Below are 25193 nucleotides of genomic sequence, written 5' to 3' on the forward strand. Positions count from 1 at the left end.
AGTGCAAAATGAGATGATACATCTATATACATATTCAATTAAATCGTGAGATACATAGGTACGTAGGGTAAATTAGTTTTGAAGTTTAAACATTTTACACCGGTTAGTGAACATTTAAAATTGAGGAGTTGTGTCATTCTAAATTAATGCTTAAGCACGGGCACGACGCTTGTTTGTTGTATAGATTGTAGTGTTTAATTGAGACTAATTATTCGTGACTATATTGATCATGATTAAAGGGTTACTGATTTTTTGTCATCATTTTCCACTGTCTTTTAATTTTTTTATCCTCATAAGAATATCCTATATACAGTACAAATGTAGTTTTATTTTCAAGTTTTCAGCATTTCTGATATTTTTTTGGGTAAGCAAACATTCTTGTTATTTCTCTCTCCGGCCTACCTGCCTGCAGCTGGTATTTTTCTCAATCAATAGTTTCCTTTGTAGTATTTTTTAAATATTTATATCTAAAAGAGACATTATCTATTATATACGTAGGAAAGAACTGAAATTAAAACTATAAAAGCAAGATGAATAAATTCTAAATTAGTCTACTCCCATTTTTTCTTATTTTTGCGGGTTAGGCTTTGTTTTGGCGCAGTTACTGCGATTAGTACGTAGTTGCTTCTGCTTTGTTGGTTTTTCTTCGTCTTAGCTCGATCTAGTCATCTTCTAATAAGGTATTTTTATCTTTAACTACTTTTTCTTATTATCAAAGAAAGTTCGTGTTTTATCTATAAAACCATGCATAGATATTATATTCCTTAATTACAGAAAAACTACCAAAGTTTTGTTCAACTTGTTGTAATTCTTCTATCTTAAACTCTTTCCTCTTAACCTTGGGGCTTGGCCCATGATAATACTAGTGTTATTTTGGGGCGTGTGAGGTCTACGGTGCAACTCCTATATATAGGAGGTTCACATTCTTCTTCGCTTCCAAAAAATATATACCCCCTCAGTTTCAAAATGACTGTCCCCGTTCTCGGTCTCCAATGCAAATTTTAAATTGTTAATATCTTTCAATCTATAATGAATTTTATGTGTAATATGAATCTTATATGATATATCTCAATTAGTTCTATTATACAAAAAATTTAAAATCTTTAAAAACATTGTAGATTGAAAGATATTAACAATTTAAAATTTGCATTGGAGACCGAACGGGACAGTCATTTTGGAACGGAGGGAGTATATTCCCTATGATTCTAACAATCTCTCTTCTTTGAGAATTCTTGCAGCATTTTTGTTTTTTAACATCCCTCATTCAGCCTTCGAATTCAAAATTGCAGTGAAATACTTTTATCGTACTTCAATTTTGTACTAGTAAAACATTAGTAGTACAAATTATTTTTGGCATTGATTTCGAGTCATGCTATAGCTACCGACGCCCTCCGTAGAGAAATCGTACCGACGGTCGCGCTGGACCGTCTCCGGCCACCAAACGGTCGATCGGAGCGGCCAAAAAATTCTAAAAAAAAAATGAGAGGCATATCGCAGGAATCAACGGCATCCGATGTGTGTAGAGTGATTGATCTAAACACCTTATTTTTTATGTATATATTTCGTGTATATAAATATATATATACACGAAAAATAAAGTGTGTAGAATGCTAAATCTAAACACCCTATTTTTTCGACAGCCGGCGCGACCGTTGGTACGATTTCCCTGTGGACGGCATCGGTACCTATAGCTTTATTGATCTGATTGATTTCAATTGATTTGGCTCCAAGCCAATAAATATCATACCTACTCACCAAAACACCTGTGAATTTTTTTACCGTTAAAACCTTTATCAGCCTTTTCTGCCACGTATTTCATTTAAATTCGGAAATCAAATACTATATCTAGTACATATTTCGAGGGCTTTTGTTTTATTTTCTACCGTTACTGTGACAGACAGACATGCCCTTCCAAGAATCAGCTTCGGTAACTCCAAACCTATTCCCAACGCCAACGGCTACTTTTTTTACCCCTTCTCCCCCTGTATATATAAACAGAGCAACACACAGAAACCTGATCACCATTCTCTCTCTCTCTCTCTCTCTCTCTCTCTCTCTCTCTCTCTCTCTCTCTCTGAAAACACTAGTTTTTTAGCTCAGTGTGGCCATGGCTGCTTTTGCAAGGGCCTCACTGGTACTGGTTTTGCTCTGCTTGGTGAGCTCATCAGAGGGTAGAGAGATCTTGGTAGGCGGGAAAACAGACGCATGGGAAATCCCTAATCCCTCACAATCTGATTCTCTCAATCAATGGTCTGAAAATTCTCGCTTCCAAATCGGGGACACTCTCGGTAAATTACTAATCCCCAATCTCAATTTTCAAGTATATATCTTGGATATTTTCTCCGTGTAGTTTTGGCCTTCGGGTTTCAATTCAATCAGTTTCTCTCTCCCTCTCTCTCTCTCTCTCTCTCGTGGGCGGAGGTACTTTTTTTGCTTGGGCTGAGGCAAAAACATTCAGTTTTTCTTTAATAAAACGAGTTATCGATATCGAATTCTTTAATTTTTCAAAATTTTTTTATATAAAACAGAAATGACCTGAAGTTAATATTTGAAAACATTTTTAATGGGGCCCATCAGATGTAAATTCTGGCTCCAACCCTGCTCGCTCTTAATACGTGTCATCTGTTGATTGAGCAGTGTGGAAGTACAACAGCAGCCAGGACTCAGTGCTACAAGTGAGCAAGAGAGACTACGTGACATGCAACACTAGCAGCCCAATTGAGGAGTACAAGGACGGAAACACAAAGGTGAATCTGGACCATTCAGGGCCCTACTACTTCATCAGTGGGGCCCAGGGCCACTGCCAAAAGGGCCAGAAGCTGATTGTGGTCGTCCTGTCTTCAAACCACAGCAGGCATTTCGGTATGGCTCCGGCACCGTCTCCGGTCGAGTTCGATGGTCCGGCCGTCGCACCGACAAGCGGCTCCGCCGGGTTTGGGGGTGGTTTGGCTGTGGTGTTCGGTGTTTTGGCAGGTTGGGTTTTGATGTGAACAAGGATTTGAGGGGTTTGGGGTGTTGGATGGATTTTTTTGATTTATTTGTGTGGAGATTTATGTTTGGAGCTGCTGGGGAAAAACTAGTGAAAATCCATTGGATATTCGTTCATTTTTTTCTCCAGTGTTTTTTGTTTTTTAACTTTACAAGAAAGAGAACTTCATTTATGTGAAAACGATTTACATGAGTTCATCTACGGTAGGTGATGGGTGATGATCGACAACAACACTTGCAAATTAAGTTGGACACTTAAAAAGGGATCAAATGAAGGATTGAAATAAATGAGTACTAATTACCATTGATTTTTTTTTTTCTCTTTATGAAAAACTAAGTAGATCAAATGAAGGATTAAAATAAATGATCATGATGATAAATTCATTTTATAGATTTTGGGATTTCAAATGATGGATTGAAAATTTTAGTTTTAACAAATGTCTGGGGATGCTTATCTGTAAGTGGTTGTGAAATTAGAGATGTACAGTATTTTATAGGAACCTTCTTTAGCTACAATTCTTAATGTGAAAGATTTCTTATCACTGCTAATATAATCATATCAAATTGGTCATGATGATAAGGTAGTTTCCAAGCTCGATGTTGAAATTCATAGGTAAAATATGATTTTCTACTTCCTTCATTCAAAAAGTACATCTCGGTCAGTACTTCAATTTGGTGCGAAAAAATTTAAAAAATTATGAACAAAAATACTTTAGTTTTTGACTCAAAAATTACACGTCTTTTTGTAAAAGACTATCATTTTGGGACGGATAGAATGTATGCCAATATAATATCTCAGCAGTAACAATGATTACATTTTTCTTACCTTACAATGTGAAATTCCCTATAAAAGATATAAATCTTCATTTTGCCTCTATCTATCCATTTTGGAGGAAAATAAAACTATAATCCACATTCTATTTTTCCTCTGTTTGAGAGAATTATGGAGTATGAGAAAAGAAAATTTAGGATCTTCCATACCGGACTTTTAATATAGAAAAAGAAAGAAAGAATATTGAACTTGAAAGAGAAGTACAAATGATTAAAGAAAAAGTTTGAAATATGATTAAAAAATAATAATAAACATGCAGAGATGCATAGTTAGACCGAATAGTTCAGCCTAAATCCTCAATGAAATCAATAACAATTTGATTGGATCAAGTCTGTATTAAAAGAAAATTAGTATTCCCTCCGTCCCTTAATAAATGTTCAGTTTCACTTTTTCCAAATTTTTTTAAATTAGTTATATCTTTTAATTTATACCATTTTTATAATTTTCAAAATTTTGTCTAATAGAACCAATTAAGATCTATCAAATAAGATCCATATTGCATATAAAAAATAATATACTTTGGCATATATAAATGATTTTTAAAAATGTCTGAAATAGTAACATGGACATTTATTTAAGGACGGAGGGAGTAAATGATTAGACTACCTAACCAACATGTTAAGCATCGTGCCAATTGAAAACAACTTATGGCCGAAACAAGATTGGAACCTGCACGTGAGAATGCTAAGAGGGCGTTTGGTAAACACACTTCAAAAAATCAAAGTGACCGCATGGTACTGTACTGTTAGATCCCAACTTCATAAACTTGAACTTAAAGAGGAGCCACAAATTTGGCCTTTCATTTGGAGACTTTTAACAATGCAGACCCTTCTTATATCACCAACATACGAAAGAGAAACAAAAAGAACCTTCAAATTTCCCCAACAAGAACGAGCAAAACACAAAACAATGTTCTTTGAAACTTAAAACGACTGGCTTGGAGATTGTTAAGTCATCACAAAGCATATAGCCAATGCAAGAAAGCTCATTTACAAAATTGAAGCTCATCTCCATTGACGAGCATCACTTGAATGCCTCGCCGAGGCCTGGCGGCATTCCTAAGCTCTGGGCAAGATTATTCATTCTCTCTTTCATAGCCTGAGAAAAATAGGAAACCAATTTTCAAGGAGCAACAATATTAGGAAGGAAAGGGGAAATTGAGAAATTCGGATTGATCAATAGTACCCAGAACTACATGAATTCTCACCCGAACACTCTTCTGGTGTGCATCCTTGTATGCCTCAGTGACCAAAAGGGAGACTTTCTGCATGCAATTAAAGGAATGCCGATAAATGTCTATATTCTTGTCGTTTCTTTCATGAATGTGTGCCCATTAACATTTACTCTAGATTCAGTTATACAACTCAATTGAACAATGACAGAGCCAGGTTTGGATAGGAGGCGGCACTATCCAATTGGAGTCCACTACTACTATTTGTTCATTAAAAGTACAAAGAGAAAGGATAAACGCATAATCAGGCTTGGGCTTGGGCTTTCTTTTTTGTTAAAAAAACATGGATTAGTTCAACCATCTTATGTTCTTTAAAGGAAAGTCATTAAGTTATTATTTCTAAGATCCCAACCGTTTATTCTTTAAAAAGCTATGTTTTGTACTTGGTGTAAAAAATTAAGCTTTGAATACCGATAAGTACTTAATCGACTTCCCTTAGCCGGGTGGCATGTGCCACTCCCCCTCCATATACCTCCACCCCTGCGATTGAATTTTAGTATATCTCCAATGAGAAGATAAAAACAATGATTTTGTCAAAGTAATCATTAAAGATGGATTCTATTAATTGATTGATCAAAAGCTTATTTCTTAGGAAATTAAGAAATCCGTCGTATAGGGTATATGAGGAAATTCATTGAATGTGGGACTTAAGTGGGAAAGTTGTACTATAGTAAGACTTCTTCGTAATTTTTAGACAAAGTTAAGACTAATCCATGTTTTTTCCAAAAGTTTATTTGTTTACTCCAAGTTCACTGCAAGATGTAGAAATTTCTACATAATACATATTTGGAACCCTGAACTAAAATATAGAGACTTCAAGCAGCAACTTGTACGTGCTGGCAACAAGTCATTGCCCGCTTTATAAGATAACAATTGTAGGCCAATCATATGATATTATAGAAGCCCATACAGAATTTTGAAGGCGTCCATAATTATCACAATATATCAGCCCATTTACATACCCAAAATTAAGAAATTAGCAGAGTCCAATATATTAGCTATTGCACAAGCACCAACATTCCTAGGGGCTGCATGTCCTCGTGTCCGACACGGGGCCAGGACACGCCAAAGACATGACAAAAAACGTATCATGGCATGTCCATTAAATTTTTCAAGGGGACACACAAGAGAGACAAGGCGGGGATATGGGAGGGATACGTATAGGGACACGGCAAATATGCAAAAAAATTAACTTCAGGGGGTAAATGTGTATTACTTCAAATATTTTGGGTTAAAAGTATAATATGATGTGTATATTATGTATATGCGATGCTCATATATATTGATGCTTTATGCTTCTACATATAACTATGTTACCACTGGTATAAAATAAATAGTATTTATTTATTTACTTCTTGCAGCATCCGTGTCTCTATCCGTGTTACATAGATTGCTCCTCTATTCTTCGACAAAAGTAGCCACACCTTGACACATATCCCGCAGCCATGTCACGTCGTATCGACGTGGGTACTCCGCAAAAAATGATAGATCCATGTATCATAGGCCTGCACCTACAGCAGTCCCAATCTTATGTATCTAAAGGGCACCCTAGTGTTTCAATAATAGCGTAGGTCATGAGATGGCTGAGTAACAGACATTATGTAGGTGCCTCCCGCCATAGAACGACTCCAAAGCTGTGGGCTGCTTGGGATTGCAAGAGGTATGTGTCTTAAAGGCATTACAAGGGTTCATCAAGATAGTCGCCACTCCATACCTCTAAGAACTTTCAATGTTCTAAAACTCGGTACTCGGTACTCGCTCGGCCGGCCACCTTGTACCTCGTAGGCCGAGTACTCAGTGATTACTCGGCGAGTAGAAATTACTTGGATTTTTTTTTTTTTATATGTTCCCCAAATGATATTCATAATGCATAATGAGAAGTTCAATGTTCATGGTTCAAACCAAATGAAACTAAGTACAAAATTACTAGTCCATTGCAAAGTTTAACATTCAAACCAAATGAAACCAAGTACGAAATTAATAGTCAATTACAAAGTTCAACGTTGGAACAGTAGCAGCCGCTTCGAACAGCAGCAGTAGCTTGATTGGTGTGTTCACTCGATTAGGGTAAGTATAAAACTATACTGAAATTACACTAACGACCCTTCAAATTTAACATATTATGTATTTTACCCCATTTTTTCAGTTTTTTTTTCGATTTTCTCCCCACTTCCGAGTAATCTCGTTTTACCGAGTAATTGGTACTCGCCGAGTAATGCCGAGTAATCGGCTGGCCGAGTAATTCCCACCGAGTAGCCCTAACTCTACTCGGCTAGGCACCGAGTACCGAGTGCTCGCCGAGTATTTCCGAGTTTTAGAACACTGAGAACTTTGTACCTAGAACAATTTCAGAAAGAGGGATTTTTAACCAAGAAAAGTGTTTCTCCAAGCTGAATAGACCTACTGCCATCCGCTACAGTGCTGTAAATTCACCCTCTCTCCACCATCATAAGACTCCCAACTCCCAAGGTTCGACGAGTGCAATGGGTCTGTGAGAGACCTCAAGATTATCAAACCAACTAGTTGAGTCACTACTCTCCCCAGTATACCCCCTCCCCACACACCAAGGATACTTCTCTTCAATCATCCCATTGACGAGCAAAAGTCCACGACTCCACTACATTCTCTCTCTCGCACAAGGATCTCTGTGCTCTCACCTGTTCCCCTCTAGCTATCTCAAGTCATCAAAGTGCTTTACCTACCATGGACAATAGCTCAACCATCCTTCCTAGCGGCTGAGTTGTCTCTACTCTCACCTCCTCCAATCCTAGTGCGCCATTGGCTCTGGGCTCGGTCAAGGGTCCTCCACACTGTGTTCTCCCTCCACCGCCGGGACTAAGGCGCACTCCTTTCAAAGGCAACCGCATCCTGCTTTGGCATCTACTCCATCTTCCTTGGCCTGCCTAGAAAACTTCCACCAAGCGGCATCCAAAAAGGCACCCTGACACTCTCACAATAGCTGACCTAGGTCGGCTTTATATGTGATTTTTGATCTACCCATGACCCCCTCGAGATAATAAGAGATTTGCGACTTGGAGGCCAAAGTTGAGGTTTTACAAGGTGTCACACCATTCCTCCGTCGAGAGGATTTGAAACTTGAACCTTGAAGGGTCTAAGAAAGTGAGAGAGGCTTTGACCAACACAAGCGACTCTCCAAAGAACTGCATAGCTACTAATGTCAAAGGAAGTACATAGCTACCACTGTGATCTAATTATATAGACTGTGTTCGCTTTGGGTATTCAACCCTCTCTACGCACGGTCCCCAATAAGTTTTCTCTCCAATTATTACTCTAATTTCTTTATCTATCTATCTCCACTCAATACCCCAAAAACCTCCCTCAAAACTTAAACCAAGCAAAGCCTATGACTCCAAGGTTTATATTGCTTAAGCAAATGCACATAATAGGACCCCTAAGGTCTGAAGTGGGCATCATAGGTTTTGTGAAAGTACTAGCAGTGTAGCCAAGAATTTCACCTAGTGGTGACTTTGAACAAGACATCATCATTGTCTTTATGAATTCTACTTCCAGCTGCAACAGATGTAATTACTGCAAAGATGTTCAAAACGTAGCAAGAATAGAGAATTTGATTGAAAGAGATATGTTTAAGTTCAATACCTTATTTGCAGTCCATAGAGAGATTTTTTAGTAGAAGTGGAACATAGAGAGAGAGAATACCAAAAAGGAGTCTTTATGTGGGAAAAACACAAACAAGCCTTTTACGCCCCTAAGTATGATGTGCAACAAAGAACAGACTTCTTCCCCTTTTTTCTTTAAAACAATTACCCCTTCTTGTGGTTCTGTAACAATTTTAGGGGTGTTAAATCATGGCAATCCCCCATGTTTTGACCCTCCAACATAAGGAAACATCCACAAATATATTCAAGGATGCATAATCCTATGTTCCGACAAGAACTTCTCCTCCATCATCCTCCCTCGCCTAAGGGCCTAAGGCCGTCTCTGCTCTCACCACCCCCACCTCCGATAATCTCAAGTCACTTCCGCGCCTAGTGCTTACTATGGACTAAGGGGGGGGCTCAGGGCTTCACCATCCAGAAGTTCTTTTCCTCACCTCCTTAGAGTTAGCAGCGCAAGGAACAGAACTAAGGGCCTTTAGGTCTGGACAACTTCCACCAAAAAAAACCACCAGAGCTCTCTTGTCCATTATAGGAGACAAGACATAAGAAATCCCTCTGTTCTCCATGAAAGACTTTTTAAACCAAACAGAACCCAGTTCAGCTGTCACTATTGACCACCCACAAACTTAGTATGGCAAAGAACTAATATATCTTCTCTTAGCCTTAGATCTAGATCTAGAATATGACATGTTGAACACGAAATCCAATATTGACTAGTTTCCACTCATACGAAAGATAGTGAAACGCAAACATAATGTAGTCTCCTTAAAGATGTCAACAGAATGCATTATATATCTAACAGGAAAGCAATTCCAGCTTTGTTGTTATCAAGTCCACCAATGAGGACTAGGTTAGAGTAGCAAATATATGGTGATAAACAAAGGTTCCAATAAGCAATGTGAAGAAATGATATTCACTTACTTCAGCTCCTAATTCCAATGCAGCCTCGGTTATCTCAGTGCGCACAGGCTTCTGGTTACCCGAAAGTGTTACCTAACAAACAAACAACTGAAAATGTCAAGAAGAAGCCCATCTGAACATCAAAGCAAAACCCGTAAGGCCGTAACACTACCCATACTTGTCAATAGTTACCAAAACAAAACTTCTGGCTACCCACAGTATAGTCACATTTCCTTTCTTTAGTATCATTTATGCAAACAACATTGTAATATCGAAACAAATCAATAACAAACAGAAATGCAGTCAAGAAGAATGAGGAGTTACCAACGGAAAACACATACCCAAAACTAACGGTGCTAAAACCCTAAATTGGTTAAAAATCAACATCCAACAGTAAGATGGACTCGCTTTTCCCTTTGAGCTTAAGGGCGGAAACAATACACAAATATAGCTAACTGGATTACCATTCAAAGCATGACAAGTGTTGTTCGCATGAAAAGATAATGTGCAAAAAACCAAACAAAGTATCAAAAAGATAAAACTGTTAGATCCACTTTAATAGAGACAAACATGTGAATTTAGATTGGTAACATGGTCAACCTATGCTAATTGAACCAATTCCAAGGTAAACTTATCCATGGGCTCAGGTAACCACTACTTCTAAAATCAGGTTACAAAAACTGAGCGAGCAAATCATACCTTTATTAGCTCACCTTCACAATAACCATCAAACTCTGCTCTGCAAAACCAAACAAAAACACCAACTGTAAGGGTGCAAAACGGCCAAATGAATGCACGCTTGCAGTACAATACCAAAGGAGTCATAGATTTAGGATATACGCATCAAGTTCTTTCTGCACACGTACTCCTTCAACTTGGACTACCATCTGAGCCTTTTTTACTGTCTCAAATAGATTTTGCATATTACCAAACATTCCAGCCTATCCAAGAACCATGAATAAAGATCAGTATCCAAGCGAATAGAAACAAAATTAACTACATTAACTATATAACAACATTAAAGGTGGAATCGACAACAAGTACAAATCAAGACTGAAACTTTCAGTTTGAAAACTAGTTTTCGACAAACAAATTCAAAAGTAACATATCATAATCACTATCCCATGCCCCAACGAAAACATAAGCTGCAATAACATGTCCCAAATTAAGAAAAATGATTGATCAGTGGACATCACAGCCTCTCTTTTCAAATAGGCCAAATGTGATTCGCTTGTTTGGAAAATCAAAAATCTAAGAAGCACATCTATGGGCATGAGACCAAACAAAGCCCCATCAGAAACATGCTCACACAGCAATTTTAAGATACCTTTCCCTTTATGATAAAATAACTTGTAGCAATTATCTATTGATTCTATTCTCTCTATCTACTCTTAGTTCTAAAAAGCAATAGAAAGCCATAATGTCTTACCTATTCTATAAGTAGTCCCAACTCTCAAGCGTACAGAAATAAATTGGAAGTCGTAAAAAATTAGTAATTCACACCAAAAAGCAGTAAGAAGGGATAAGTGTGTATAAATCCTTTTTTTTTATGTTCTTTTAAGCTTAGGCCTCTACATTCCTTTTTCAAACTTCCCCAAACACCCTAGAGTCCTATACATGTCTCATCTCATGCATGTCCATGGAACAAACATATGTATCTAATGTGTATCTGATTGTCTCAAGTGTCAGATTTTCAAGGCAAACTAAGTCACACAGTGCGGGTGTGAAAGCATGAACGGAAGCAAGTGTGAATATGAGAGTGTCATTCACTCTAATCCGTAAGATCGAGAAAGCCCTAAGAGCGCGTATTTTACACTATTGTTTCGAATAAAATAAACATAAAATTATCTCTTCTGAAGGTTTCATATGTCAATATAATACTTTCTCTTAACATCCTGTTTTGCATTTTAGTGGTATAACTAGGCGTAGTTTATAAGCTTTCCACCAAGCATCCGTATAAATAAATACATAAATGTTAATTGTCATAGACTCATAAACAAGTGAGCTTCATAGCTTTCCATCTTGGTATATTCAAGTTGAATGGAGACTGAACCCACGCTCACGAGTTACCTTTTACTGCCAGATATGCGCTGGTACAGTCTTAGTTGTGTGGCTGAAGTCTAAAGTCTGCCTGTGCACAGCCAAAAAGTGTACTGACTGTGCATACTTGTCACTCTAGGTATGGACAAAATCATAGTCCGCTACAGCATGATATCAATATGTGAACCACACAAACAATCCGCGACTTTTCAATGATTACACACTATATTTGAGGATCCGCGACCTAGTTCGTGGATGCGCCACCCCAAATAGACAGACTATGTGACTCAGGGACAGGTGGCGTGACAAGAATTGGCTAGTGCAGCAAGTGTCAGACACAGACAGAAAACCCTTTATGACATGTCTGCACTTCCTAGTCCATGATAGTATAAGTTCTTGAAATATGCTTTTTGATACTGAGAAGATTTTCTTTTTGCGAATGACAATGTTTCAGGCATATAAAGTAGTAATGCATAAGTTGGAAAAATAATTAGTTTTTGGGGAAAAAAATAAAATTTTATCGATTGGGAAAAAAAATGTTGACGAATATTTGTACAATATTACCTATGTAATATGTTGTTAAATAGCTACTCTGTTTGTTATGCTGAAATTTCTTTTCAACCTTTCCACCATCTTAAATGCTGAAGTCATACCACCAAGTGTACAGTTTTTGTAATATGCTCCAACCAACACTAGAAAAAAGAAGAAAGACATGTTGTTCCAACAACAAACTTGATTACTGATAAAGCCTTGTATGCAATTAATAACCACCATTACCGAAATCCTATATCAATTATCAATTGACTGGCTGCATCTATGTCATGTTAGTATTCTTTAGTCAATGGAATACCGAGTTTAGTACTTGTTCTATCATTAACCTTTCCAAGCCCAGAAAGATGGGGAAGGCCCCGTTAGATAACAATTAGCGTAGAAGACGTCAATGTTCAATTATAATTCCCAAGTTGAGCACATAATTGTCAAGCGTAGAAGACGTCAATGTTCAATTATAATTCCCAAGTTGAGCACATAATGACCATCAATCTCAAGTAAAAATAGGAATTGCTCATCCTGAAGGAGGAATCTTTCCCAATGTGTCAAATAATGTAGTTTGTAGTGTATAAGCATCAACAAAATCCGCGTATATACCATATAATCTGGCTAGATGCAATTTTCAACTAAGAGCTAATTTGCGGACCTTTGAGGAGCCGTCATCACTCATCTCATTATTTTCTTTTTTGCCTCCAAATAAGGCGTGTATACGCATCGATCTTCGGGTCATTGGCTGAGATACAATGGGAGAACCAACAGGATGGGTGTATGGATTAAGTTTACCTGAAAAAGATACGAAGGAGTGAGATAGTTAGCGATTTAGAAAAGGAGTCTAAAAGGTTAGTTCTAGTAGAATGCGTTATTCAGTCTTCGGCAAACTAGAAGTGATGCATTGGGAAGAAAAAAGAATGAATCTAGACTAGCATAACCATGTCTATTGAGTTCCCGAACTCCATAGATCAACAATCTAATCGAGATCAAACGAGGGTGGATAGATCATGGCCACTTGTTATGATTAGTCAAGTATTGAAAACATGAATATTACGTAAAGAGAGGTCCCATAAATTCGAAGAAACATGTGAAGATCATAAGCAAAGTGCCACGGCCTTAGAATTTCTAAGTCAACCGTGCGGCCTTAGATGTTATGTCCACACTTGCTTGCCCCTAAGTAAGCCAGAAGATGGAAGAGTGGAGAGTTAGAGATTTGTTAGGGGAGAGAGGGATTACAAGGCTTTCAAGTTGGTTTGGGCAATTGAGGCCCTGACCAATTTATACACCAAAGGAGAAGTCTAGAACATTCTCTAGAAGCTTCCCAACTATTCCAATCTAGAATTCTCTACAAATATCTATACAAGTCTAGAATTATATAAAATAATCTAGATTATCTAGGAGATGGTTCTAGAAGGTTTCTAGAGTCCTCTAGGCTTCCACACCTCCACCTCCACACTGTTCTAGGGAACTCTAGCAAGTTCCAAAAAAAACTCCATCTCTTGATGGGATGCATGCCAGGTAGGGGTGTGCACGGGTCGGACGAGTCGGGTTCGGTCCCGAACCCGACCCGACTGGTCGGTTATCGAATTTTTGGACCCTGAACCCGAACCGAAGGAGGGGGAATAACCGTCTGCGTAACGGATTTTTTTGGTCGGGACGGGTTTTTGGTCGGGTCGGGTTTTTGTCGGGTCGGGTCCGGCCAAAACCGAAGTAATCTACTCCCTCCGTCTCATAATATTTGTCCAGTCCGCAAAACGAGGACTATAAAATAATGTATTTCTTTCAAGAAAAAATTCAATTTTTTTTCATAAGTTAAAAGAACTCGTCAAGATCTAGTAAATTGTTGAATTTTTTTCCAACTTTTTTTACAAAAATTGTATTATTTTTACGTCTCCGTTTTGCGGTCCAGACAAATATTATGGGACGGAGGGAGTATATGAATTTGTCGTCTTTTGGTCGGGTCGGGTAAGAAAAACAACACCCCGAGCCCTGAACCGAAAACTGATTTTTTTTCAAAAAATGGACATGTACCCGACCGAACAACATGTTCGGCCCCACCCAAAACCCTTCGGGTCGGGGCCGTCGGGGCTCGGGTTTTTTGCACACCCCTAATGCCAGGTGTTCGTCAAAATACCTGAGTCGTGACAAAAGGCACACAAGGTGACTAGGGTCAATAATGTTTGAATACATAGATCATACATCAATAATATCAACACTGCCTTCACCAACTATAAAGCTTCTTACTCCTACCATACATCAATAATATCAACACTGCCTTCACCAACTATAAAGCTTCTTACTCCTACCATCTACTTATTCATAAATATCAATATGTTTTACAATGGCTAAATTGAGGCTCGCCTCAAGGGCCGCATCAAGGCTATGATTTGAAAATCGCCTCGAGGCCTTTGAATTTGTGCCTTGCCCTCCAAAAGCTTACACCTTGTCTATGGGGGGTTCACATCAGGTGCGCCTTTTACATATTTTTATGCATTTCAAGTGAGACATACACTTCGCACATGCCCCATCCCACGAAAGATCAAGCCACAAAAATTTTGTTTTGCACCTTTCCCTTGGACTAAGAAGGGAAGGACTCTTTTCAAGAACACATGGCCTATAGATCTTCACTTTCATCCTATCTCTCAATTTGTCGATCTTGAAATCATAGAGTACCTAATTGGCTAATCTTTTCATAGAAATTGGTGTAACTTATACTAAAATGTATATCTCTTGACTCTTGGTTTACGGGAGCTTTTATAAATTTCACTTAGCATTGTTACCACTTTCCAGAGCATCAGTATGCTCTGAATTATCAATGAAGGAAGTATGGTAATGTGCACATAAATTGATTTGAGTCTCTAAGCCTGCCCTCTCTGATGCCATTTGGCTTTGATTTGGGGGCATGGTTCTACAACAAAAGATCCCTGTAGCTCCTCGGTTCTTGGAGGTTTAGGGGGGCCACTGTTTCAGTGGTATTCTGAGAGCAGACACTTTATGCATATATTTGTGCATATGTTGCCAAAGGTTATGTCTGTCTCCAATCATCCCTCGCCCATACCCCCAATGATTGGGGATTAGATGGGTTATGTTATGTTGTTGTTGTTGTTGTTACCACTTTCTCACTTTGTTGTAATTTCTTAAAATTTTATGAATTTCTTAAATTAAAATAAATCTTCTAAATAACTAGGCCTTGAGGCCTACGACTCGCCTCATGAGCGGTAGAGCACCTTGCACAGTGCATTCGCCTCAGAAAAGATTGATAAATGTGAATCAAAACGTTTTGAGAAGACAACATAAGGAAATGGGGTTCAAGATCATGATTTACTTATTTGTTTATCGCCAGATTAGCCAGAATTATTTGAGATAACCTCCTCATCCTATAGCATTACTAGTGCTTCACTAACATCTGCAAGGGCATCTTTCTTACCAAGGGCTCCAATTATTCCAATTCAAATCGTAGTCAAGTACAATTCTTAAATCAAGAAGTTGTTCAAAGCACCAAAAAATTTAGGTGTCTTCCTGCATTTGTCACCGAAATGTAGGAGAGTATTTAGTGTTGCAACGAACCAAGCTTTTCAAAAGCAGAGCTCGGCTCATTTAAATGTCACTTTGCTTGTTATCTTAATGAATGAACTCAAGCCTGATGTTTGTGCTTGTTTAGTAATTGAGCCAAACTCAACCCAACACTGACCAAAGTAGATGAAATGTTATACAAGTTTTACTTAGGCTTAATTATTCTATTCATGCTTGGAGTACGTGGATATTTCTACACTCTATACTTTATTGATAAAAGTCGTCAATAATATGAACCTGTTTTACTATGCTTCCCAAAATCTTGTCTCTTTTCCACGTGCATTTTAACCTAGAGTTCATCTCGTTTACGAACATGAGCCCGGTCAACTGATGTAAAGCTCAACTAGTTTCGATCCATCCGAGCAAAAACACTCTAGCAAGCAAAGCTCAACTCGTTCCCAGCCTAGAAGTACGACACGAGAACTTGCCTTTACTACAAAGCACCAAATAAGCAGCTGAGCTAGGACCGCTATTTTCACCTGAATGTAAATTTCCTCTATCCAGAGGGGACTCAACAGATTTTGCTCCAATTTTCCACATCGATTGAGTTTATTTACATACCGAACCACTAAAATTGTCCGTGTTCTTGTCCGTGAAGAGGTATGGAAAAATGACGGGTATTTGTAAATCTATATATACGTGTAAACACAGATAAGAAAGAATGCTTACGGAATGAGAATGGAGAGAAATTAGGGCTTCTGCGGTCAATTAGGCCGTGGCTGTGGGAAAATTGTCCGGCTAGGGCACTGGTAGACGCTGCCATTGAGGAGAGAGAGAGAGAGAGAGAGAGAGAGAGAGAGGCTGGGGGTGCGCTTAACGAGAACGAGGAGGTAGAGCCGGCTACGTGGCGGAGACACCGAGCTGGGGGGATAGAAGTTTGGTTGGACCAGTTCTGTTAGCTTTAAGGTTATTTTCACTTCTGCCACTACCTCCTTCCGTGCACTTTCACTATTTCAGTTTTTTTTTAAAATTGATTATATCTTTTAATTTATAATATTTTTTATAAACAATATAAATCTTATTTGGTATATTTAAATTTGTTCTATTAAACAAAGTTTAAAAAATCACCTAAAACATTATGAATTGAAAGATATATGCAATTTAAAAATGACACGCATTCCTGAAAATGCTAAGTTTTATGGGACGGAAAGAGTACTTTAAGATAATCTGTTACAAATTTTCACTCTCATTTTTTTGTTTTTATTTACATATTTGCGATATTGTTCTTATAAGTATGAAAAAGTATACTAATCAAAAAAAAAAAAAAGGCATGAAAAAGTGTATTGAAAAAATGACAAAATAGTAAATTTTATTCAATTATATAGATCGTAAAAATGTGAGTGTAAAAATTATTTCCTCTAATTGTTTATATCTGTCACGAAACTTATGCTTATGATTTAAAAAATCTTAATTCCTTCCTACCAGCCTGTTAAAAGAATAAAAGAAAGAATAGACGATAAATAAGAAGATGGAAGTCAAATTTATTTAAAAGTCCTTCCAATTTTTTTTTACAAAACGGAGATCATTACAAAAAACTTGGACAAAGCCAAACTAATCGTCTAACAAATACAAAACGAGTAAATCACAAGACAATTAATGTCTTTCATCTTAATCCAGGCATGACCTAAAACAACAGCAACACTTTTAAGCTGCCTAACATCTAATTAAGAGTCTCAAATGAGAAAAAGTGCAAAGTTAAGGACAAAAGATTCTAAATACCCAGACGATTAGATGCACTCCAACCAAATATGAATGCACCAATGAACTTTCACTCTCAAGAACTACACCAATGAACTCCCAAGAACTACAGATATGCCAAGCCGCCACGAGTTGCCCCGCCAAAGACATCGTCTAGGGATAGAATACTGAAGCATAGATATCGTTGTAAAGCAACTTCGATTGAAAGAACCCGATTTGTAGACAAAATTCGTCCAAAGACGGAACTAACAACTCTCTTAAAACGAGAGACAAAACTCTTACAGATCAACGACAGAGACGGGAGAAAAGAGGAAAAAACAAAGAAATAGAGTCGGAATAGTAGCATAGCATTCCCCTCCCGCCGCCGCATACGGGTATAGGTTAAGTTTAATTGCTCGCTAGTCACTAGGGGCGTTTTCACGGATTTTTAGATAGATTATTCTTTTTATATACACCAACAAAAATAGTACTCCAATTAACACAAACAACTTGATTATTGCCATTAGCCTAGTTTAATAAGAGCATTTGCAATGGACCTCTCTACATTTTGTGTTAAAAAGATTGTTAATGTGTGCATTAGGACAAAAGTGGGTCCAACAAAAGTGTGTTAAAACATTACTAACTTAAGTAAGTACTCCAATGGATTTAAAGAGTCTGTTATCTTTCAACAATAAATTCTAATAATTGTTTAAAATAAGTTCCAATCGGTTTTAGTTTTCAAAAAGAAAAGTGGGCATTGTTTCTTAGTCTTGGAATTTGAAAGTATGAATATGGGACCCATATAATGTTTGGTAACAATATGGCCAAATTTGGCACACATTTTAGCACACCTCAAGATTAGCTCACTCTAGGACACAAACTAAAATAAGCATTGGGACACCTTATTTATTTGCTAGTTACTAATATGCACACATACCAAGCTCATTGAAAATGCTCTAATATAGCGGAACCACACCATACGTTGTCTGGCTATTTTGTTCGTTCTCATGTTTCTTTTGATGCCACATGGTCGAAGGCAGCTTCCATCTTCCTTTTTTCCCCTTTTCTAGTCTGTGGAAATTTTATATCTATCTCAAATTAATTGACAATACTATACATTACAAACCTCAAACACAGCTGTACATAAAGGGATGTCAAAAAAATACAGTCCCACAATACTTGGGAGTGAAATGCGTGATTACTTAATAATATGAGGGACCTCATCACTCATTACCAACTAATTTTGAGATAGATATAAAGTTTTCATATGGTTGTTATTCTCTGAAGTTGTATATGGCCTAAAAATAGTCACAGACTGATTCGCTTTTTCTTCTCTCTTTTTGCGGTAGATAAAATTGGGGTGTCAACCAGGGGTGAACCCACCTTGGGGCACGTGGGGTTACGTGCCTCCATGCCTTTTAATTTTTTTCAATTTTGTGTATATATATATATATATATATATATATATATTATGTCAAATACATGCAAGTAGGCATTTGTTGGTGTGGCTTTGAGAACAAGAGTGTGGGTTCGAGTCTCTTGTATGTGTTTTTTTGTTTTTTTTCCCAAAATCCTGGCAGTAGAGAATAGTAGTGTTTACCTTGGGGGGAAACGAAAAAACAGAAATCTTTCAAACAAGCCACACCACTACTCCAACATATCCTAACCAACGTTTCCCCTTGATCGTTTGTGTAGTACACAATATTGAAGACACCCTATTCTGGATTGTCCAGATTAGTTTACTTATGGTTTTTGATGCCCCAATGATGATTAAGGTCAAGGACATCTTGAGACTGTTGGTGTGTTTGAGCTTTGAGCGTTCCGAACCTCATTCAAATCGTCCTCGAAACTCTTTCGAACCCTTCGAGCTAGAACCAAATGGCCTCAGCAAAACCCTACTGGCTTACGCTGGTGCTATGCTGGCGTGCACTGGTAAACTGTTACGTGTCAGTCATTGACCGTTGACTCAGTTGCCACTGGCGCATGCAGGTACAAAGCAGGCGTGCGCTAGTCAAAGCCAGTCAAATCGTCACTATTCAACCACGTACTCAAGACTTTTACGGCCACCCAATACAATGAACAGCCCCCTGATGATTGCAAACCTACAGGGCCGTTCCCCTTTCTCTCCTACAACATCCATCACCTAGTCCCATGCATTTAATGCATGGGAGGCTTCTTCACTAACCTAACCACCCTCCTAACCCAACTGATCACCCCTCTTTTCAGTCCACTCTTGACCTATAAATACCCCCTTCCCCCCTTTGCATTCATATGCAAGGGGTTACACTCATTAAGAAACTAAGTTCTCTTTCTCTCTCTTTCTTAAGTTCTTTGCTTTCTTTTCTTTCATCCTTCGAAAGAGCAAGCAAGGAACACACTCTCATACACCACAGCACCCTTCCCATTTATCATCCATCCCTCCAACCTCAAGTTCAAAGCTCATCCATTCCATCAACCTCAAACCAAAGGTATACCACCTTTGTAAATATTTCTGTTCTGACCCCTGAGGGGGGCCGACAAGGTCAAGGATGATAATCAATACCAGTCCTGGCCCTAAAACTGGCAAAGTTTCAAGGATCGTGTGGGATCATTAGTGGCTTATGCCAGTAATATAGAGCTGTACGCCAGTTATGGCAGTACATGCAATACTGGTGTGGAGATCATTGATCGTCCATTTTCAGCTTCCCTTTTCATTTTGACGCCTTAATGCATGCTTAAAAAAATGGTTTATAGTCTTTATGTATTTTAGAGCTATGTAGTTTTTGTGTATTTCTTCTGCTTTTAAAAGGCCTTCTGGGATCCTTCTGGTCATGTTCCAAAGCCCAGATGATGCAAAGCCAAGCACTGGATAAATGTTACCACTAGCGTGTTCCTCTTGATTGGCGTACGACAGTTATATCAAAGTCCAGTGGCTGGCCCTTGCATGGCAGCTAAGCCCTGGCCTCTATTCGTTCCCCCCACTCTGTTTATGGGGTGTTCTGTTCATTTTATTTCTCTAGATCCATTCCTGTTGTCTATATCTATATATATCCTGTCATATAAATTGTGTGGTTTGTCCTGGGTTTGCACTGGTTATTTCCAGAGCCCAGAGGGTTGAAAACAAGAGTTGTGAGTTTAGACTTAGCGGCGCATGCCTGTCTGTATATGGCGTGCGCAGGCCATCTCTGCATGCAGTGGCATCGCCAGTGCATGCAGGTTTCCTCCTATGTAAATCATTCTGGGTCAACGTTCTCCAATTTGTTTAAAATGTTCACAGATGCTTGTTCTCAATCTATTTTAATTATATAGCAAAATCATTCATCACATTTTGTCACATAAATGCAACTTGTTACAATTTTAATCCCCCATTAACTGTTCCCCCGCCCTAATTGGCTAAAAAAATGATTAATGAGAGAAAATGCAAACGTTTTATAAAATGCCCGAGTAGAGACCGATCTCCGGATTGGGCGAGAGGGGTGCCATAAAACTCTTCCCCTCTCGTAACCTGGCTCCCGAACCTCAGATATTGAAGGTGGCGACGGACTAGTCTATGCCTTTTTCAAAATCAAACAACGTAGCAAAACGTTTCAAGTTCTGTTCCTTGAGTGTTTCACCGCTAAAACCCGAGTGGTGACTCTGAATCGAAGTATTTCTCCGCGCTTTCCCAAAAAAGGACACACCCGATTTCACATTTTTCTAGGCGTGTGCCCACAAATATGAACCCATACATTGCATTTGTACACTTTTGGTCCCCAAAACTTGTACTCGTAGAGTTAATAATGGAAAAATAGATGATGAACATTAACACATATAGTTGAGATGCGCAAGTTTGCCTAAGTAGCTGGTTATTAAAATACATATATACTTTAAAATTATTAATTTATTATGAATGGTAAAATTATTTTGGAGTAAATGTGCTTAATTGTAACTCGTATATTACGGTTACAAAGAAAATTGATGCCCCCACTATGTTAAATTCTGGCGTCCGCCACTGTTGTCAACACATGTGTTTGTTTTTCTAATGAATGAAAATAGCTTTGCTTTCTCATCCAAGGGGTTCCCGCTTTGCCTGTATTCGAAAATTTGGGTCAGCTTCACTTTGACCCATCACCATCACCCATGTGATCAAGGTATGGTGCAAATCGCCCCTGTTTTTTTTTCTTTTCCCAGTAGACATAATCTACTTTATCCTAGGAGATTTGAGGAGGGGGTGGATGTATCATTCCCCCAGTTTTTCATCGTGAACGGAGTGAAGTGCTCTGCTTGTGTCGACACCATTGAGTTCATCAATCTCGGGGGTGGTCCAAGCACTAGACAATGAAGGCCAATGCCTAGGGCCTTTAATTTTGTGAAGCCTCAATTTTCATGCATTACCTATACTGCAAATTTTAACTTCTAAATCTACTTTCATCAGTTAAAAAAAAAGCCTCATTCAGGTAAAAAGACCTCCTTTTTCATTATCTCATCAAAAAAAGAGGAAATATAATTTCAAATAATTCATTATAGAATAAATTTTTTTATTGATACTTAAAATCTTAAAGCCTCGTATTGAGATTTCGTCTCGAGCCTCCAATGAGAGTGGGCCGCCCTTGATGTCAATGGTCCAAAGTGGCAGTGGTTGATTTGCTCAACACAATTGAGCCCGAGCCATGTTCTGCCCAAAATTCGTCTGTTATAGGCTCTGACTGTCTTTCTACAATCACCAAACGCATCACCATTATGTTCAACAACTAAGCCCCCCACCATTGAAGCTCTCATAACCTCTCCGTACATATTGACATGTATATTGAACCGTATATAGAAAAAGCCATTGTTATATTAGGTCAAAGGTACAATTTGGTTGAAAAATCCATATAGCATTTTTGTTTAGCCAGTAATCCATATATATAAATAAATAAGGTGCCTATTTTGTAGAAGAGAAAGGGTAGTAGAAGACCATGTTTTGTAGGATATTGTGGTATTTTTACATCAACAATTAACCGAAGTAACTGTGCATTTTAGTTCACATAACATGGGAAGGGTATGTACATGGCCGGCTTTGAGATTTTGGAGGCCTAAGACGATCTTCGAAAATAAGGCCCTTAATATTCTACTCCCTCTGTCCCTAAATAAGTGTCTGGCGCGCAAACCTAGGCCTTGCAAAAGATGCATGTTTTTTGTTAAAAAATCTAAATTTTTTTCACAATCTAATAGACCTCATTGCTATCTATTCATTTGTGGAAAAAATTTGATTTTTTAACGAAAAAAATACATATTTTTAAAGGCATAGGTTAGCGCGCCAAACACTTATTTAGGGACGAAGGGAGTATCACTTAATGTGTAATTCCTTCTTCATCAGTTCGCTGGGTTTGTTTGCAATGGGAATTATCATTTACGGGGAAAAGATGCATCCATATTAATGATGCACTCATATACTGAATAATTTTCTCAGAGATCAGCAACCCCGAGGTGCCGTGATCCAACTTTATTTTTCGCTTTTTTATTTTTTCATCCATTCCATTTTTACTGGGGCATTGAGCCTTATATAAAACATATTCACGGGTTAAAAAATGGGCCATATAGTAACACATATATACTAGGTACTAAAAATAAGTAGAGGTCTTAGTTTTTGGACATTTTTTAGGGGTTTAAGGCTTGCGCCTCATGGGCCTTACCCCAAAGCCAGCCATAGGTATGTACTAGTTTTACAATGACTGAGGGATGATCAACACATATTTTACCATAAAATTTTAAAAAATATTAATGATTTTTCAGAACTTGGTTGGGAGCTTGTAACGCCCCTAATTTTGTGAACGTTAAATAGACATTTTCATTGAAAAACTAAATAGAGTCTGGCTCGATATTACTTCATAATCTTAACAAAAGTACTTTTATACAACAAAATAAGGGAAAACTAGGGTTTCTATCTACTGTTCCGCTTCTTCCTCCATCCTGGCCAGCTCCTCGGTCCCAAAAGCTTTCAAGGTGTAGAGTTCACCATGTTCGTCTATAAGATCTGACACATTATACCGGCGTCACCACCAATATAATATGTCAGGGTCACCAAAGGTAACACCGTGAGTTACAAAAGCTCAATAGAACAACTCATACCCACTAACTCTTAACTTACGAACAAACGATCATAAATTCAATGATTTCCACATAATTCATACATATTTGACAAAACAGTTAGCAATGACACATCCACATTTATTATCCTAACTAACGTTGGTGTCCATTATTTTTCGAGTTTCTCCTACGCGACTCCTCGTAAACCGTGTCACCATTTTCCACATTTCATAACCATATCAACATTTACAAAATTCGTTTTTAACACACCCAACCTCAGTTCCGCCGCGCCGGTCTCCCGAGTATCCTCACAATGGTTCCGCCGCGCCGGGTTCCCATTGGCACACAAAACTTTGCATTGGCTCCTCTCCGTGGATAACCAATCTACACACCCAACCTCGGTTCCGCCACGCCGGTCTCCCGAGTATCCTCACAATGGTTCCGCCGCGCTGGGTTCCCATTGGCACACAAAATTTTGCATTGGCTCCTTTCTGCGGATAACCAAGCTCCACACCCAACCTCGGTTCCGCCGCGCCGGTCTCCCGAGTATCCTCACAATGGTTCTACCGCACTGGGTTCCCATTGGCACACAAAATTTTGCATTGGCTCCTCTCCTCGGATAACCAAGCTACACACCTAACCTCGGTTCCTTCACGCCGTCTCCCGAGTATCCTCACAATGGTTCCGCCGCGCCGGGTTCCCATTGGCATACAAAACACACACCACACAATGGGCTACCACGTCCGGCCACATTGTAGTTTCCAAAACATTTCACCTTTTCAAAACACGCCTTTTCATTAACACACTAAGTGCCATATTTCTATTTTCTCGATTTCTGTGTCTCGTTCTCATGCAACGACTCCGCGATAGGACTTTTCACATACGTAGTCATAAATTATTCATTGTAATCTTGAAATTAAACTAGCAAGATCATCCAACTCTATATTACTATTCATGCTCAAATCATCACTTAAAGCATAACGCCACATGTACGGACGCCTTTGGAGTGACAATCACTTATGCTTTATCACACCACAAGTAATACAAGCAATTCATGTATGCATGCTCATAATCATTCTAGAGATCAAAATATGAATACTTCTATCAAACGATAAAATCTTATCTTTCGAAAGTCGTTCTTTCTTTCTTTGTGGAAAGTTCAAAACAACATATTTTATTTAGAGTGAAAGTTGATTATTCCAACATGCTCATACTTCCATTAGCGAAAATAAGTTATTAACTATCATGCATTTCAAACCTATAGGTGATAGATAACCTTATATACGGAGAATCTACTTATACTTCCAACATACGGTTCTACGTTATATGTTGAGTTTAGTGGACAAGGGATTCTACCTTTCTTCTTGGCGGTAGTGGCGACTACAGAGAGAATGTGTACGTCGGGCGGAGTAACTTCCTACGGTTGGCTTCCGGTAGCTTTGAAAGAGAAAGGTTTTCTCTCAAAACTACTTCGTGGCTAAGACTACTAAACTTTATGGATTGAAAGGGGGTTTTAAGATGAGTTTCTTGAACAACTTAGGAAGAACTCTAAGAACACTCAAGAGCAAGAAGAACAAAGTAAGAACACAAGATTTTATAGAGAGAAGTTGGAGGATTGGAAGGTGTGAGTTGAATGGTGAATGGGGGGTGCTATTTATAGCAAAAATTTGGCTCTCTCCCTCCCTCTCTTGGCCGGCCCTCTCTCTCTCTTCCATTCTCCCATGGATTTGTTCCATTGACTTGTCAT

General features: G+C 38.4%; 2 protein-coding genes, 1 long non-coding RNA gene and 1 other non-coding gene across 4 annotated transcripts; 2 read left to right on the forward strand and 2 right to left on the reverse strand.

Annotated features, from left to right (window-relative positions):
• Positions 1 to 1946: 1946 nt before the first annotated feature.
• Positions 1947 to 3181, forward strand: LOC131332188 (early nodulin-like protein 15). Its single transcript, XM_058366264.1, has 2 exons — positions 1947 to 2288; positions 2638 to 3181. The coding sequence occupies exons 1-2, from the start codon at positions 2108 to 2110 to the stop codon at positions 2988 to 2990; spliced, it is 534 nt and encodes a 177-aa protein (XP_058222247.1). The 5' UTR covers positions 1947 to 2107; the 3' UTR covers positions 2991 to 3181.
• A 1405-nt stretch (positions 3182 to 4586) lies between these two features.
• LOC131332187 (nucleoid-associated protein At4g30620, chloroplastic-like) lies at positions 4587 to 16649 on the reverse strand. The gene is made up of 7 exons (XM_058366263.1): positions 16412 to 16649; positions 12825 to 12961; positions 10430 to 10530; positions 10289 to 10328; positions 9611 to 9682; positions 5028 to 5084; positions 4587 to 4918 (listed from the first exon to the last, which is right to left on the reverse strand). Exons 1-7 carry the CDS (start codon positions 16503 to 16505, stop codon positions 4844 to 4846), a joined length of 576 nt encoding a protein of 191 aa, XP_058222246.1. The 5' UTR covers positions 16506 to 16649; the 3' UTR covers positions 4587 to 4843.
• On the reverse strand, positions 6225 to 8798 carry LOC131332189 (uncharacterized). The gene is made up of 2 exons (XR_009201613.1): positions 7373 to 8798; positions 6225 to 6765 (listed from the first exon to the last, which is right to left on the reverse strand). It is a non-coding gene; the product is annotated as an uncharacterized LOC131332189 (long non-coding RNA).
• On the forward strand, positions 14983 to 15090 carry LOC131334911 (small nucleolar RNA snoR100). The gene has a single exon (XR_009202315.1). It is a non-coding gene; the product is annotated as a small nucleolar RNA snoR100 (small nucleolar RNA).
• Positions 16650 to 25193: the final 8544 nt, after the last annotated feature.

The sequence above is a fragment of the Rhododendron vialii genome, chromosome 7a (assembly GCF_030253575.1).
Source record: "Rhododendron vialii isolate Sample 1 chromosome 7a, ASM3025357v1".
Lineage (NCBI taxonomy): Eukaryota > Viridiplantae > Streptophyta > Magnoliopsida > Ericales > Ericaceae > Rhododendron > Rhododendron vialii.